Consider the following 18,815-nt stretch of genomic DNA (forward strand, 5'->3'; position numbering starts at 1 on the left):
ATATTTTTTTTTTTATATTGAAATTTAATGTGCATCTAATTTGGTGGTAGAGAGGTAGAGGTGGTTTAGAGAAATTCACAGAGATATTAAATTTATCTTTTTTATTTTTGTCAAATGTAATTTCTGGAAAAATTCTGTTTACCTTGTAAGTCCAAAACATACTGGTAGGTTGATTAGATTGTAAGCCCCATGGGGACAGGGACCGATTTGGCAAGTTCTGTGCAGAGCTGCGTAATCTGTGTGTGCTATATTAATAAAAGGAATTATTATAAGGCAGTTGGTGCACCCAAGTTGTGACCTGAGAATTCGGAGCACTGCTATTCACATAAAATAAGCAGGAGAAACAACTTTTGATGAGGGGTAAGAGGCTAGTGGTCAAGATGAGAAAAGCAGTGCTGAGAGAACAATTAAGTGTACCTATTGCCTCAATAATGAAAATAATAAAGATATTCTGGAAATCACTATGCATTTCTTTACAACATGCTGCCAGAAAATGATGATGTTTGGTGGAGGTGGAAAACTTCCTTTAGTAGACAAAATCAGTAGACGAAGCTATGGTCTATGGTCATGGGCTCACAGCGTGACAGCATTCACTTTCATTAGCAGCAATGAATGTGTGTCACATGGGGTTAGGCAAATGTTCAGAGATCACTGTTATTGCTTATCATTAATAAAAGTGGATGAGGACAATATAACAGTATGTAATAAATGTAATTTATTGTGGGCATTAAAAAATAAATGTAGGTACACACATACAGCATGTCATCAATGCAGCGAATCAGCGACCGTCACGGTCACGTGCCGTATTATTACGTTCACTGGCCATACGCTTGTACACAGTTACCAGCTATCTGAATCAATCATTCTGTGTTACTACAGTGATCATTCCTGCAGCCCCGAGATATCAGCAGGCAGATTGCATTGTTCAAACAACACGCCCAGACCATAAATGAACTCTTAAGCCTATACAGGTTTCCAGATCCCTTGGCTGTGAAGAACCTTTCCTTCTCTGGATACAGTTCAGTGTGGAATGTATATGTTTATTGCACATAACATCACAAACTCCACAACCAGAACTCTATGCGACATGAGAGAATGAGGTGCCGTTTGCAAAAGGAGAGGCCTGGTGATACATATTGGACTGAAGACCAGGAGTCAGGAGAACCCCGATTCCATCTGTGTGGCCAGGCAAAATGGATCTTAACTCCTAAAAATTGTTTTTAGTAAGCGTCTAATGAGAGTATATAGTATGAGAGTATATCAGGAACATAGCAAAATACATCATCAGAAAAAAAAAAATCTATGTAATATTTAGTCCATATATAACTCTCACTATGTATAGTATATACCTAGAATTCATGGCTCCTAAGACAGTAAAGTAGATATTATAGTAATGTAGCTAGTAAAAACTCATTTAAAGGAGATGTCCATTCACAAAAAGTTATCCCCTATTCACAGGATAGGGGGATAAACTTGCTGATGAGGTGGGTGGGAACTCCACAGATCCCTAGAAAGGGAGTCCATTGGACCCCAAATGAATGTAGCAGCAGGTCACACAAACTCCATTCATTGTCAATGGAACTGACGGAGGTGCCTGAATATGGTTCTCAGCTACCGTATATACTCGTGTATAACCCGAGTTTTTCAGCACAAAAAATGTGCTTATACACGAGTCAATAATACGCAACAGAATAAAAAAAAAAAATTAATACTCACCCTCCGGCTCCCGGTCCTCGGCGGCGGCTTCTCTCTTCTATCTTCACGCGGGCGCACAATATGATGTAGCGGTGTCGCCGCTGATGACGTCATCAGCGGCGACACCGCCGCATCGCACTGTGCGACTGCCGGCAAGTGAAGATAGAAGAGAGAAGCCGCCGCAGAGGACTGGGAGCCGCCGCCGAGGACCGGGAGCCGCCACTAAGCATCAAAGGTGAGTATCGTCGGAGGGTGAGTATTAAGTTATTTTTTTATTATTCGCTAGGCATACTGAGGGCAGGCTGTATACTTTTTGGGGGCAGGCTGTATACTTTTTGGGGGCAGGCTGATTGTATACTACTTGGGACAGGCTGTATACTACAGGGGCTGGCTGGTTGTATACTACAGGGGGCTAGCTGGCTGTATACTACACCCTCGGCTTATACTCGAGTCAATAGGTTTTCCCATTTTTTTGTGGTAAAATTAGGGGTCTCGGCTTATACTCAGGTCGGCTTATACTCGAGTATATACAGTATTTCAGTCAGCACCATAGAGAAAAATGGAGCATGTTTATTAGAGATACAAAATACCTCCATTCTCATGCTCTATGGGGGTCTCAGCGCAGACATCGCTGATCAGCAAGTTATCCCCTCTCCTGCAGATATTCCTGGACAACCCCTTTAATATGGTATTGTGGCAAGATTAAAAAAAAAAGACTATTCTGTTCTTAGGATGGTTTGGGGCAGCTGTTGTGCTCCTACGATATGTTGATTGTAGGCACCACACCACTGCAGCCGATCACTGGACTCAGCTGTGATCTTTACACAAACGGAAATTCACTACTGAGGCCAGTGAGTGCTATCGCAGACCGATACAGGGGCTTGGACCTGAAACAGGGGGTTCAGGTAAGTTTTTTTTTTTTCTTATTTAGCTTGTCACATAGACACAACACCTTTAACACCTTAAATATTTTGTCTGCTTGGTAGACGGCATTTTGTCAGAAACACTGCATGTTGTTGGGTCAGAAAATGACCACAGTGCACATGACCATGCTGGGCAGCCACTGCTTGCTGGCACATGAATATACATTATGAAATATTTATTATAGAATAACATACCCCTACTTCAACAGGAAGCACAGTCCCATCCAGAAGTAATACAGAAGAACGTAAATCCTGATTTGTGGCCTTGGTAGGTGAGAGAGCCATGCCGAGCGTCTGTCCTGGCTCCAGTGTACTAATTCCAGTAGTTCTTTGGGTACCTAGACGGGCACCTGGGGTCTGGATCACCCGATATGTGCCTTCGATTTCTCCCATTGTGGCAAGTGTTTCTGCAACAAATTAAAAAACACAACATTACTCACAACACAATTAGCTAGACTATTAGCAGTTCCTTCCTTATGGAGGGTTACTACTATATAAAGGGGTCTTCCCACAAAGCAAGTTATGCCCTATCCATAGGGAATCTCCCATCAAGCTCCGCAGAGATGAATGGAGCAGCACGGACATGCGTGATCGCTGCTCCGCTCATCACAGGGAGCGATAAGAGGTATGACGGAGGCACCTCGTCCCCCGCGTTCTTGAGATCTGTGGGGGTCTCACCACTAAGAACCCCAGCAATCAGCAAGGTAACCTGTTTTGTTGGAAAACCCCTTTAAGCTACATAACACAAATAAAAAGGAAATGATGTGTCGTGTTATACCGAATTTATAAATTCTCCAAAATTGCATAGCTCCAGAAAGCTGAGGGAACATCATCTTATTCATAAAGCTTAATCTGGGTTTTGTTAATGTCAGATCTGTCAATTATTAAATGTCTCAAGTATCTAAATAATGCGCACCAACTGCCTCGTCCACAGCCTATTGCTTCATTCATTCTCTATGAGATGCAGGAGACAGTAGAGCGCAGTGCTCCTCCTACAGTGTCATAGTACTTGTAAATAGTACTGTGGATATACGATAACTTGCCGTAGTCGGAATACCCATGTGACATGAAGGAATTGTTCATTCCTCTGCCACATCAGACACAGTAGACACATGGTCACTAGACTGGAGGGTAGGCACTACACACAAGGCGAATTATGGCAGATGTCTTGTGGAACTTTAGGTACCATAAGATCTGGATTTTCAGGTGGAAAAATCCACCTTTGATACAAGAATCAACATTAGGCAAAATCTAAATCAGCGCTGGAATTTTCTTTAATCTTTACAATGAATCTGCCCCCAATGTGTTCAATCTTTTTCTCTCTACGAGTGGATGAAGCAGATGAGTAGATTTCTTACCAAAGCATCTCAAAATTTGTTTACAACATATCTGTGTGTGAATGTTTGTCTGAACTTCTTTTGTCCACAGTGAACAAAAAGAATAGAAGGGGGGGGGGGGTCAAAAAGTTTTTGTGGTCCATGTTGTTAGGTATAACAGCTAGAGTAGTAGGTAGAAACAATAACCCACTCCATTGATTATCTCTACAAACGGATGTTGCAGAACAAGGACTCCAGTATTACTGGCTTACAAGTGATAAAACCAGTTCAACCAAAACAACTAGCTTTTTCTCCAAACAAAACAAGTAAAAAAACACAGTAGGTAGCAACTAGGAAAGAAACACATGGCTAACATCACACCAAGGTTCTGCTCCGATCTGGCTTCGGTTTCTAACAAAAGCCCCAGTGCAGTTCTTCACTCTTCATGTATGACATCCCAAAAGGGACATTTTTGCCATCAAATTCAATGGCCAACTCACAAAAATCCCTGTTATGAAAAGACTGTACAGCATTTAAAGGGCCAGATTGACCAGATCATTATTATTAATGATCAGTGGGAGAGGCACCATTAAAAAAAAATTAACAAAACTCTACCGATCCGTCTTTTTCCAGCTCTAGTATCCCCTATGTATACTTTGTCCATCTGATGTCAACAAATGTTTGGGACCGGTCACAACAGCAGCCAATCAAAAGCCTTAGTTTTGGCATGAATCTGAGACCTTGGGCATTGCACTTTTTAGAATACTTCTTGTGCTTTCTAAAAGGCACTGAATGTCAAGAAAACTATCAATAACTACATTTTACAATGCTCTTATCAGCAGGGATTGGTATTGCTGTAATATGCTGCACCTTGCCCTTACACTATGTACAAAGTTCACACCATCAAGCACTGCAGTGCCGGGTGAGGTAGACACGTGGTGCCCTACACCTACATAACTATGTCCACAACCTTACTAAGCTACAATAGCTTCAATATTACCAAAATGCATCACCATACAGTAAGGAAAAGAGGACCTTCCCCTCATGTTATAGGACTGTGAAGACCAGCCCACATCTGCTCCTTCAGACGGTCAACCAGATCAAAGTGAACCTTTCTTCTGCTTTATCTGAGAGAAGGTTTTAAAGGAGGGAGACGGGCTAAGCTCTGGGATACAGATGTGCACAATTTGGAGCAGGATTTATTAGTAAAAGCAGAATATGGTAATGAAAGGACTCCTAAAAGACACATTAAGAGTCTGGATTACCCAACCTACAAACATTGATTGACAGTCCTGTCACGTTCACTGCTGTCGTGTGGGGTGATTGGGCTGAACACAATGCATCTGCAGTCTGTTTGCAACCTATGTGTTATCAACACGTGAAGTCCACTTCTGCACCCACGACAACCCAAACTGCAAACAGGAATGGGGAGAGTTGTGACTTTTGTGACTCATGGATCAATGGAAACTACGGCCGTGTGAATGAGCCCATTGAAATTAATGTGTCTGATGAATGTGTCCACCTGCTATCTGTTGAAACAACAGATAGTCTATCCACAAAAAAACTATGTTTGTGTGCAGGTCGCAGGGTGGTGGCACACATGTCAGTTTTCTTGAAAACGCACCTGTTTTTAACCGTTTTCCAGTTATCTCAAGATAATTGGGAAAAACAGTCAAAAATGGATACTTTTAAAAAATAAATGCATGCGGTTTTTAACGGACTGCTTAAAAATGGCCTAAAAACGGGTTTAAAATGCCACGTTTGCCACCCCCCCTAAACCTTGTTCACATAAAGAGCTAGGATGCATTTTTAATGCGTTTTGAAATGCAAAAGAATCCCAAAATGTATCTATGATTGGAGAAGCCCCTCACACACAGACCTTGTATTTTAAAATGCAACTCAAACACTGTGTGAGTGCGGCCTAAAACTTCCTTTTGCTCTAATCTACTGACTACTCCCACGCAAGTACCATTCAGGGATCTATAATAAAAAGTAAAAAACGCCCTGCACATAGCATAACATTGCACTTACATTTCACATCCCACTAGGATTAGGGCTTAGAAATCTCTACAATTGTTGTAATGATGACGGATTATCTTCTCTTTAACCATCAGCGCCGATTAAGGCTAATTAGCGGGTCAATCCCACAAAAGTGACTGACGATCTGCCACACAATAAATATAGAGACCCTTTGTCAAGTGGCTGGAAACACAGAACTCAGCAAAGTCACTTCATTACTTCAGGAGGGTAATTATTATTTAGAGATCCATGAATAACAGGACTAGAACCATGTTCACAGCCACTTTTACTTCTGCTACATGCGGCCCCCAATCTTCTGATAATCAGATTATCAACCATGTGCATTCAATATTCTGCTTATGGATTGCGCAGGGTAAAAAAATAAACACTGAAAACAAATGATAGAAGATGATGGCTAGGACATCAGTTATTGGCTTATGGTTTCCATAAGTGAGTGAATATTAGAAACATTGTAATCAGAGAAAAAACGCTCTCCAGAACCTGTCCTAATTGTGCATCACACTTATAGAACCACAATGGGATCGGGCCTAGGCCCGCTCCTGTCACTAAGACTGCCTTTGTAAACTCTATCTGTCCCTGACCAATTGTCCTGCCAGGACCTTGATCTTATATTCATAAATACTCTCATAAGGTCCTGACAGAACAATTGTTCATGGACAGATAGAGATCACATGACCCTCCATCTGCGGCCATTTTATGGTCAGGAACGTCTGACTGTTGAGGTAAAAGACAGGAGGCTTCACTTTACATATCAAGGAAGCGGAGCAGAACTATTAATAGATGTATGTATTGTTAAAGTTACCTAATATCCTGCCTCCCCCATACATTACAAAAAACATGAGGTAAAGTGGCCAACCCCTTTAAGCTGGGTTCACAGTACGATTTTTCTCCTCAGTGGAAAGGACACTTTGTAATAATACGTTGCACAGATTCCCAATGGACCTATTCTCCGTACACACAGATTACTGATCATACTGCATCAAAAAACGGATGTCTATGAAAACGCTCAGCGTATACGCCTGGGGGCAAAAGGAAAAAAAAAACATACTTGTAGGCCAACCTAAGGTCAGGGACAAAAAGGAGCTGCAGAAAGACAGCTTAAGGGTGCGGTCACACAGGGTGGGCCTTGGTCCGCACATATGTGATTGGGCCAAGGCCAGTACCCGCCACGTGCGACCGCACCCTTAAAGGTGTGGAAGATGCCACTGACATTGACACGATGCTGCTGATAGACAGCAGAACATTATCCATGTGCACAGACTGTTCTTTCTCTGAAGAAGTGCAGAAATGGCAGTTCCGATGGATTAACAGAAATTTTCAAAAGTTGCTGAAAAGTTTGTGGTGGCACATAAAAACACCCCATGAAGATGAAATGAAACAAAGCATCAACCAGTAAAACATTCCCATCCACATGTGTGGGCAAAGGTGAGAATTACAAGGATTTGTTCTTATCCAGTAGACAAGACATAAAACTATACACATCCTCAGCCATCGCTCATCACCAGTAAGGAGAAGTATGTGTCACACAGATTCCAGCTGATGTCATGGGGAAGCATGTAAGCTCTTGTACATGTCTGGAAGACTAACCCTGGGGCCATATTTAGCGGCTTTATGCAAATGAGGTCACCAAATCAAAACGAGCGTCTTCGCTGCTTATGTGCAAAAGACGTGGCTGTCAAGACAGGAACATCTGCAAAGGTGCAGTCATGTGCAGAGGCGGAAATGGCCACATCATGCAAGAATTCATTATCCACCTACTGAAAGTTCCTAAGTTACTTATCAGAAGCCAAAAAGGGAACGATTTTATAGAGCAGGAGGAGCTAAGCAGATTGTCCTATCTGCAGATAGTATGTTATAGAGAAAATCTGATCAGATTGTACATAGTCTCCCATTTGCCGGTAGCATATTATAGAGCAGAGGGAACTAAGAAGATTGTATATAATGTTGTATCTGCAGGCAGTCCAATATATAGAGCAGGAGGAGCTGAGCAGAATGTATACAGTGTCCAATCTGCAGGCAGCATCTTATAAAAACTGAAGGAATTGAACATTGCAATGTAAAAATGGAATGTAGTAGAAAGATACCCATTTATTCTGGACTTAGGAGTCCAGTGGGCAGTCTTACTCACTGACCATATTCCTTGTCAAAACATGTACATAGAGATGACCATCGTTAGGGACCATCATGATCCTAAAGAGCAAATGAAAAGAATAAAATACAAGGTTTGTGCAAATTTTTTTTTCTCAATACAGGCAATCCCCGGTTTACATACAAGATAGGGTATGTAGCTTTGTTCTTAAGTTGAATTTGTATGTAAGTCGGAACTGTATATTTTATCATTGTAATCCCAGCCAGAACTTTTTTGGTCTCTGTGACAATTGGATTTTAAAAATGTTGGGTTGTCATAAGAATCAGGATTAACACTAAAGCTTCATTACAGACGCCTGTGATATCTGTTATAGCTGATTATTGTAGCCTATGACTAAAGGACAATAAATTACCAATATCCAGAGATCCGTTTGTAACTAGGGGTCGTATGTAAGTTGAGTGTTCTTAAGTAGGGGTTTGCCTGTATATGGACAACCCCAGCTCTTCCTGCTCAATAACATGACGCTAGAAGATGGCACTGCATTTGCAAAATGAATGAATGCTGTTAATAAAAAAATAAATAAATCAGACACTAAAATACACTGATATAGGATATATAGAATGGGGTTTTGGTTCTTAGTGGGAAGTTTGTTTCCCACGAGAAAGTAAGTTATGTAAGACTGAACATGACAAACCAGGACATGCATGTAAGCTGAAGGAAAGTGGTGCCGAGTCTCCAGGCTATACTGAGGGCTTTTACCTCTTCCAACACTGAAAGAACATGTAAGGGCAGCGCTGACATACTGGAGGTAATGATCACATTATCCGCTGACTCATTACTAGTTCACTTCGGGGGAAAATCTAAAATCAGATACACCTATGCCAGTGACTAATGGAGGATAATAGAGAAATACACATAAATAAATATATACGAGAATACAACATTCTGTAAGTGCAATAAAAATTGCAAAAAAAAAAAAAAAGTGGTAAAAAAATTTTTTTTTATTTTTTCGGGTATGGCCGTAAAGTCTGAACACAGCCAATGCCCATAGACAATATGAAAGTTTTATAAATAGTCGTCTGGTATGTGGAGGGGGTTCACAGAAGGACAAAGCTTCTATTTCTTGGCGGTCCAAGGCCTCACAGCGCAGGAGCGTACGCCTAGACATAATAAATATATCTAGACAGGAATTTCTGCTTCTCCTAAAAGATGCAGCACCCAAATATGGGGCAGGATTTATGTATTTATACCACAGTTCACCTGACCTCATGCTGGAGTATCTATTTATATCATTAGAGGCAGAACTACTATTCTTCCCCTTGAGACTGATGAAAGAAGACTGCTGAGGCCGGTGACTGGCTGCTGCGCTCATGTGTCTTCTACCTGAAGAAAAGCGATGGTGCTGGAACAGCGAGACAACTAGTATAACCCACTTTAAGGAGAATTAACACTACTTCTGGATCTTGTACAACTTATATTCTTAGCATTTTGATTCTCAGTTGTCCCTGCAGCTATAAAGGTAGATTGGGTGGTAGGTGGATCAATGGGACGTGAGGATAGTCCTTTTAAGGGCTAATCCTCACGTCCCCACACTTTTTTGATAACTTTTATTACACATATATTCAAATTTACTTATGCGGCTACTGGGGCGTGGAGTAGCTGCATCTGAGGTTACACGAGGCGGCTACTCCACGCCCCGGTAGCCTCTTTTCCCCTCCTACTCACCCATCTTCGGCGCGCAGCTCCGCGTAGCTGCGCGCCCTCGTCCGTCGATCCTGCCGTCTGCGCATGCGCAGAAGAGCAGGCCCGCGCCTGCGCGGTCACTGCTCCGAAACAGGCGCGGGCCTGCTCTTCTGCGCATGCGCAGACGGCAGGATCGCCGGACGAGGACGCGCAGCTACGCGCCGAAGATGGGTGAGTAGGAGGGGTAAAGTGGCTACCGGGGCGTGGAGTAGCCGCCTCGTGTAACCTCAGATGCGGCTACTCCACGCCCCAGTAGCCGCATAAGTAAATTTGAATATATGTGTACTAAAAGTTATCAAAAAAGTTATCCACCTAACACCCAATCTACCTTTATAGGTAGATTTGTGGTGGTAGGTTTCCTTTAAGGGAGACTAGCTGCAATTATGTCTCCTACACACAACACTTTCTTACTCAGAAGAGGTTGCAGCACCACATAGGACAATATAGAGAAGTGCTGAGCGATACTGATAAAGTACTTGGGGTGAGATAAAAAAAAATTACTATTTTCTGAAAATCTGACTAGACTAAGCTGACTGCATCATAATAATGTATTATACTGCGAGAAACAGTCCACTATGGGTTTACTGTGCTCATATCATTACTAGTAGGACAGCAGAACTGCTCTCTGGCTGGCCAGCATAACATCTGAGAAAGGGGTGAATAAGGCCCCTTCCACACTTACGCTGCAGATCACGTCAGAGTCTGATCAGGGTTTGGTCAGTGAAAAACAGTTTTCAGTCAGAGTCTCAGTTTTTCAATAAATTTTCAATGTGTTTTTCACGGGCAGATAATGAAAAGGACTCAGGACTGAGCTCTATCTTTTCTATGGCAATTGATCAAAGACATACGCAAGTGCAATGCGTTTTTCAAAGAGTGCAATGCGTTTTTGATGCATCTCCATAGACTTGTACCGTGTCTTTTTCAGGCGTGTGACTTGCAAAAGTAGAGCATGCTGAGATTTAAATGCGTGTTAAAAAAAAAAAAAAAAAAGTGTGAAAAAACCCATTGATTACAATGGATCAGTGTGCAATGCACGCACAGAACACAGGCATGAAAAACGCAAGTGTGAAAGGGGCCTAGGATTGAAGGATTAAAGGGGTTGTACCAACTATCAAAGCTATACCTATCTTTGAGAACGGGACTTCTGTTCTCCGGTTGGCTGTATGTCCCATTCTTAAAGGGCACCTACCACCCCGATTCTGCCTATAAAGGTAGAAGGGGTGGTAGGTGGATGGATGGATGGGACGTGAGGATAGCCCTTTTTTGGGCTAATCCTCACGTCCCGGGCGTCTTTTACAAAACTTTATTACATCTATATGAAAATTTTTTTATGCGGCTACTGGGGCGTGGAGTAGCCGGACATGAGGCTACTAGTCGCGGCTACTCCACGCCCCAGTAGCCACGTTACTCCGCCTACCAGATAATCTTCGTTGCGCAGCTCCTGGTAGCTGCGCGCCTGCGGTCTGCGCATGCACAGAACGCAGTCCTTCGGCTGCGCGGCCGTGGCTCTGGGGCCGGAACTACTGCGCATGCGCAGTAGCCGGGGGACTCGGACGAGGGTCCAAAGATTACCTGGTAGGCGGAGTAACGTGGCTACTGGAGCATGGAGTAGCCGCGACTAGTAGCCTAATGTCCGGCTACTCCACGCCCCAGTAGCCGCATAACAAAATTTGCATATAGATGTAATAAAGTTTTGTAAAAGACACCCGGGACGTGAGGATTAGCCCAAAAAAGGGCTAACCTCACGTCCCATCCATCCACCTACCACCCCTTCTACCTTTATAGGTAGAATCGGGGTGGTGGGTTCCCTTTAATGTCATTGGGGCTCCAGCAATTGTATCCTCAACCAACTACCTTGTTATCCCCTATCCTAATGATAATTTATACATAGCATAGGTCAGTGATGGCTAACCTATGACACGCGTGTCAGTGCTGACACGCCTAGCCATTTTCAGTGACACGCGGCCACCGGAGAGCTAAGTTTCATCCTTCCTTCCTTCTCCTCTTCCCCCACCGGGCCGGCCCCTCCCCATGTGTGAGCTGTGCCTCGTGTCTCCAGTCAGCACAGGTATCATCCTGGGGCTCAACGCCAAGAGAGGGGACCCGACCATCAACCTCAGAAACTCCTCTGCAGCTCCTGATAGTTGTGCTGGGGGGAGTTGTTGTGGTAGGTCACCTCTACACTAACCATCTCCACAGCAGGGATGAGGGAGGACAACCACTCTCATCATACATACAAGACATCATACAGTGAGTAATGTCAGTGTACTGTATGATGAAAGACAGTCATCAGGGCTTGTATGTCAGTTTTGTGACGTACAAGCCCTGAAATAATCACAACGCCTTGCAAACCGTCAGACATTGCGATTATTTTGCTCCTCATGAAGGAGATGCAGACAGCGGCACCTGCGACTCACTATAACCTGTGAACTTTCATGACAAAGTTTGCAGGTTACTAAGCATTTCCACACGTGTCTGATTGTAACGATCTGCACATTGTAATAAATAGATGATGTGGAAAATCCCCATATACTGCCATACTGTAGTATGGAAGTACATGGTAGGATCAATAAGACAACCTAGGGTTAAAGTACCCTAGAAGTTAAATAATTATACATATTTGTTATTTAAACTATAAATATCACAAAATTATGTTTTTTTTTTTCAAGGTGACACACCACCCGAGTTATGCTCGGCTTTTTGGCGAATTTGACACACCAAGCTCAAAAGGTTGCCCATCACTGGCATAGGTCCTCAATTTTATATTGGTGGGGATACAAGATCTGGTACCCTCATTAACCGATTGTTCTCAGTAGATAATAAAGAGTGTGGAACAGGAAGCAGACAGCACTGCTCCATACATAGTGGTGAGGCCAGGTTACATCAGATCTCATCCTGTTGTACAGACGCTAAGCTGCAGTGACTCAGTTCAGCCACTTAATAGAGAACAGAGCTGTCTGCTTCTCATTCCATTCTCTGTTTTTCAGCTGTGGTGGTTCTGGATTTTAGACCCCATCCAATCTGATACTCATGACCCATCCTTGGCATTGGTTATTAATATTTTTATTTGGAACTCTAAGCACCCCACTGCAAGTGGCAGAGAAGGCGGTCTATTGCCCATGGATTCTGTCAAAGATTTAAACTGTATTGGCAACTTGGGGAAGCCAATATAGTTTATAGTACACAGGGGGATTCTAGAAAACATGTGTCCCTGGTGTCTGGGGTTTTACACAGTTGCATGAGATGTAATACAGGCAAATCTGGTTGAAACCTCCTTGTACGGTGAATCAGGACTGATGGCATCATACTGCAGGCTTACATGTAGAGCCATGTTTACACGTGGAGAGGAACAGTCCCGGCTTGTAGTAAATGTTACACAACTCACACTATGGGAATGTATTAGGTTACGTATGCTGCGGGAGGAGACCTTAATCGCGGAGATGTAGATCTCTCTGAATGCAGACAGATAATCTCCTGGTCCAGAGCTATGTGGCCCGACTTGTGCTATTTACAATCTGTCTGAATACAGCCTAAATCCAATACCCAATGTCATAAATAGATACGGATGACTAACGGAGAATAATACACCTAAACTACTGCCACATTATGATGGTAAAGTCACTGGAAACTCTGGGTGACATGCGGACACTACGTACCAAAAATACCTGCAGTCACACGTTACGAGCTGAGATCATTTTGACATTAATGTCCCTTTATGGACATTTTCAGATGGACAGAACTTAAGGACACGTGTGCATCCTCCTGGCCGGACTGTGCGTCTAGTGACCTCATGGATCAAGATCCGAATCTACAAAACTATGGGTAAAAAAAACTGCAGGGTGAATTGACAATGTCTGAAAGTAAGATTTCCTATGTGGATTTTAATCATTTAATTATTCTATGGGGAAGCGATTGGGGTTCCTGTCGCAGTTTCACGACCCCCATTCTCAGGGACAGCGCTGTCTCCAGAAGTTACAATACAGGGGCACCCAGTGGGGGTGCAAAAATATTCCATCAAACTCTATGACATTACATGCACACAGCCCACCCTAGATATGCAGATATTTAATAGTGTATGGCCCTTTATAGGAAATCTCAGCAGCACAGAGGATGTCAGCAGGACCCGGGTGTAACACGCATATCAGCTAGGGTCACATTCACACTGCATAGCAGGTACTGCAGCTATGGTGGGACACACGCACTGCACACACCGACAGCCGGAAACTCCCCCTCTAAACTACATACATTGCAGCCCGTTACCCGCACTTTACTATATGAGACACCGATAATAAGCCCCACCTACCCGGCTCCCGGGAGACCGCCGCCGCTCCGCACCGAAACTCCAACCGACACTAACGGATACACTCAGGATTGGCCACTTCACCCACTGAGAGGCGGGGCCATGCTGACGGGCGTGTCGCACTGCCTCAAATGGGCGGAGTTACTTAGTCTTTTCGCCACACAAACATTCTCAGCCTCAAGTGGGCGGCCCACACTAAGTGATTGACAGCCTACTACTTACTCGTTTTACTGACGTCACCACTGTAAACATTTAAGAAAGTTTGCCATTGGTCTAATACTGTGTAATGAGCCGTCACTGAGTTCTGATTGGTTAGAAGATAAGGTCGCCTAGTGATAGGACAGTAAACAGCGGGGGAGCGGCGGTGGCCATACTTGTTAAGGGCAAAAAAAAAATGTTTTGTTTAGTTCTTTTAGAACTTTGAACTAGTTAAATGTGTGAGTGCATGTTATCCTACATTTGTATCAAACTGTGATGTCTTTGGAGGCAGCCACATAAGAGTCCATAACTTCCAGTAACATAATCCACGTGTGTACTGACCTACACTACAGGCACACACATTTCCGGTCCATGTGCTATCAGTTCATTTTACATCTGGAATGCTGACATATTCATTTCAAATAAACCATACACATAACGTTATTTTCACGGATACAGGTCAGAAAACTAAGAGCATCTCTTATTCCTGTCGCAAAAACGCATGACATACAGAGGACACATGGACCATTTTTGTTGACTCAGGCCTCACTCAGGCGAAAGATAGAGCATGTCCTATACCTGCCTTGATTTGGGGAGCAGCACTCAGGCCGCGGTCACACGTACCGCTAGGCGTCCGTTCCTAACGCGACGCTAGCGCACAGGGGGCGGTCCTCGGCCCGAACGCACATGCGTTTCCAGAGAAACACATGCGATCGGCTTATCAATTGCATGCGTTTCCCTGGAAACGCATGTGTGTTCGGGCCGAGGACCTACCCCTGTGCGCTAGCGTCGCGTTATGACGGCCGCCTAGCGGGAGGTGTGACCGCGGCCTCATCCTTCCCCTCGCCTCCGAGCTTGCGGCTCACCCGTACACTTCTGCTGCTGCTGTGTTCAGACGCAACGTCAGAGATGAGACATGTGCAACACCCTCGCCGATGCAATGGCGAGGGAGTGTTTGCGAATACGTCCCACCTGCATGTAATCACATCACACTACATGGTCCTTATAGGACATAGGGGATATTGCAGCGGTGAATCCTGCCTGGCAAGGCAGAGGTTAAGTGTTTTGTATGATGCAAGATGCTATTGTCCAATGATCTGTGTTACATCCTGTCCTTTGTAAGCTGAGATGTAATTGGAGGAGCAGCCACCACCTGACCAAAGGGAGGTAATAAAACCCCCTGGCCAGGAATGTTCTAGGGCAGTGATGGCAAACCTTTTAGAGACCGAGTGCCCAAACTACAACAAAGACCCGCTTATTTATCGCAAAGTGCCAACACAAAATATTAATTTGTAATTTATACTCCCTTCTCTGTCACAGTTTTCATTGATACCAGCACCTGAGGCACCAATATAGCCATAGCTCCCAACCGTCCCGATTTTGACGGGACTTTCCCGTTTTTCGTACCTCTGCCCCGCGTCACAGGCAGCTATGAGATTGTCACGGATTCTCCCCCCAGGTCCCGCTGTGTCCCGGCGCTGTGTCCGCATAGTAAATACTTTGAAAGTCTGAACTCACAGTACAGAATGGCTTCTACAGACATCGGGAGGGAATCCTTTTCCGAGAAGTGTCGGGCTTAGCGGAGAGAGCAGGGACCACGTCATCATCTTCAGATCAGCATCTGTCCATATATGGTCACTGCATCTCCTAGGGTTCCCCAGAGCAGACATCGGGAGGGAATCCTTTTCAGAGAAGTGTCGGGCCACGTCATCAGGTACAGATCTCTATCCATATATGGTCACTGCATCTCCTAGGGTTCCCCAGAGCAGACATCGGGAGGGAATCCTTTTCAGAGAAGTGTCGGGCCACGTCATCAGGTACAGATCTCTATCCATATATGGTCACTGCATCTCCTAGGGTTCCCCAGAGCAGACATCGGGCAGGGAATCCTTTTCAGAGAAGTGTCGGGCTTAGCGCAGAGCAGGGACCACGTCATCAGGCCAGATCAGCATCTGTCCATATATGGTCTCCAGGGCTTCCCCAGACACAAGCTCTTTATATAATTAAATTACATAAAGTTTTGCCCAGGCTGAGATTCGAACCTGGGACCCTCTGCACTGCAGACAGGAGCTTAACTAACTGAGTTATAAGCCCAGTGATACAGAGCTGAGGATTTCTGGTAACTAAGACATGTTATCTGCCATTTACACTGTGACACAGACTAATGCATTGATATATAGAGAGGGATCTTCTCAGAGATTATTATTGTAATTATTGAGACTATTATTATTATTATTATAAATTTTATTATTTTTATTATTATGGAGATGATTATTAATAATGGTAAAAATAATAATAATCATCTCAATAATAATAATAATCTCCATAATAATAATAGTCTCAATAATTACAATAATCTGAGAAGATCCCTCCCTATATACCAAGGCAGTATATAGTCATAGTTCTTAGTTACCAAAATTCTCTACCTTGTTAATCACTGAGGCTATAGCTCAATGGGTTGAGGCGCTGTGTTATTATTGTACATGGACACTGCAGGATGTACATGAGGATATATTTTTTTTTTTATTGAGATGATTTTTATTATTTTAATTTGGCTAAAATTTGGGGCGTGGCCAGGGAGTGATTGGGGGTGTGGCTTAGGGGGGATACGCGTGCCGCCATTTTGTCCCTCTTTCCTTTTCACAAATGTTGGGAGGTATGATATAGCAGAAAATAGTCCCAGGTGGAGCTGTCACTTTAAAATACCTCTGTGCACAGCAAGTCCTGGGCTGTCTGGGACTGTAGGAAGATACCTGGAGTCATCTCTGGTGATGGCCTGAGTGCCCACAGAAAGGGCTCTGAGTGCCATCTCTGGCACCAGTGCCATAGGTTAGCCATCACTGTTCTAGGGGATTCTAGCTCAGAGAGATTCCAGTGTAGGAGAATCCTAGAGATCAGTGAGTGAGTGAGCAATCTCTGTCTAGCCCATACCAGAGCAGGAAGAGCCTAGCCCCTGCCTCTGAAGAGTGGAGTCTAAGACTAGAGTTAGTGTAGTGAGGAAAAGGGGTATCATCTTACCTTTAAAGGTGATACCTGAAGCCCTATAGGACAAGCTGAAGCTTCCTACCAGGACACAGCTGCCTCCCAGCCTGCCCTATACATCCAGGCTGGTGAACTATCTCCTGAGGCTCCCTCCAAAAGCATCTCAGCGCTCCATCTACCTGTTAAAGGCACGTTGCTGCGGTTCCTGCCGGTTCAAATAAAGAACTGTAAGTTGTTTTCTTCAACTACTGTCTCCGTCTGGTCCCTGCTAATACGGCTGCCTTCATCACCGGCACCCTGTCCATCACCCAGAGACTCACACTCGGGACATTGAGGGGTTGCCCCAGGGAGATCCGCTATAGCCGCCTCTCCCTCATCATTTCTTGCCAACACCACCCTTCTGGAGACCTGCCAGGCTGTAGGACAGCCCTCCGGTTCCCCCGTACCAAGCACCGTGACAATAGCGTGCTTAGGCCGCAACCGCCAGCCACTCCGGTACCGCGGGCCCCGGCTGTCTCCAGGCCTCACCTCAAGGGCTAGGCCCCGGTGGGGGATGTTGCAGATGTCCTATTCCTGCATACCTCCCAACTTTTGAGTGAGAGAAAGAAGAACAAAAAGTCCCACCCCTTTTTCTAAAAAAACAGCCCCCTTGCCCCACCCACAAACATAGTATAATTTCGACCTATCTTCCATAATCCCCAATACTGTAGACTCTTGTCCTCCAGCCTCCACCTTCTGTAGCCCCCTGTCCTCCAGCCTCCTCCTCTGGCCTCCTGTCCTAAAGTCTCCTCCTGTAGCCTCATGTTCTCCAGCCTCCTCCTCCTGTAGCCTTCTGTCCTAAGGTTTCCTCCTGTAGCCCCCCTGTCCTCCAGCCTCCTCCTGTAGCCCCCTGTCATCCAGCCTCCTCCAGTAGCCCCCTGTCCTCCAGCCTCCTCCTGTAGTCCCCCTGTCCTCCAGCCTCCTCCAGTAGCCCCCCTGTCCTCCAGCCTCCTCCTGTAGTCCCCCTGTCCTCCAGCCTCCTCCTGTAGTCCCCCTGTCCTCCAGCCTCCTCCTGTAGTCCCCCTGTCCTCCAGCCTCCTCCTGTAGTCCCCCTGTCCTCCAGCCTCCTCCTGTAGCCCCCCTGTCCTCCAGCCTCCTCCTGTAGCCCCCCTGTCCTCCAGCCTCCTCCTGTAGCCCCCCCTGTCCTCCAGCCTCCTCCTGTAGCCCCCCTGTCCTCCAGTTTCCTCCTGTCCTCCTCCATCCTCTGAATATTGCGGCCCCTGTCCTCTATCCTCTCTTATTGTGGCCTTTCTCCCCTCCTAGTAATTAAACAAAAAAATAACCTTACTTACCATTCCATTGTTCCCCCACAGTCCACCTTCCTCTTCTCCCCAGGGCTCTGAGGTGTGGAGGAGGAGGGGGCAGACCATCCGACTCCCCTCAGATAGCCCCGCTCCTTCACCTCATCATCTTGGAGAGAAGCAGGACTGCAGAGGAACGATGGCAAGGTAAGTTATGTTTTTTTCTTTAAATAGAGAGGAGGCAGCAGG

The 18,815-nt window shown here is 44.9% G+C and overlaps 1 protein-coding gene across 6 annotated transcripts in view; it reads right to left on the minus strand.

Moving 5' to 3' along the window:
* FARP2 (FERM, ARH/RhoGEF and pleckstrin domain protein 2) overlaps positions 1-14,321 on the minus strand; it is a 51,062-nt gene extending 36,741 nt beyond the window's left edge. For 4 of the 6 annotated variants that reach the window (XR_011854317.1, XR_011854316.1, XM_072143199.1 and 1 more), the window contains exons 1-2: positions 14,110-14,320; positions 2,814-3,025 (exon numbers count right to left, since the gene is read on the minus strand). Coding sequence is in view for 4 of the 6 variants with exons in the window: in XM_072143199.1 (XP_071999300.1) it covers positions 2,814-3,011 (198 nt within the window). In the remaining 2 variants the exon portion in view is untranslated. Of the gene's footprint in view, positions 1-2,813; positions 3,026-14,109 lie in introns of all 6 variants that reach the window. The other 2 variants (XM_072143197.1, XM_072143196.1) reach the window with 2 other exon arrangements.
* Between the last annotated feature and the right edge of the window lie 4,494 nt (positions 14,322-18,815).

The sequence above is a fragment of the Engystomops pustulosus genome, chromosome 3, assembly GCF_040894005.1.
Source record: "Engystomops pustulosus chromosome 3, aEngPut4.maternal, whole genome shotgun sequence".
NCBI classification, from domain to species: domain Eukaryota; kingdom Metazoa; phylum Chordata; class Amphibia; order Anura; family Leptodactylidae; genus Engystomops; species Engystomops pustulosus.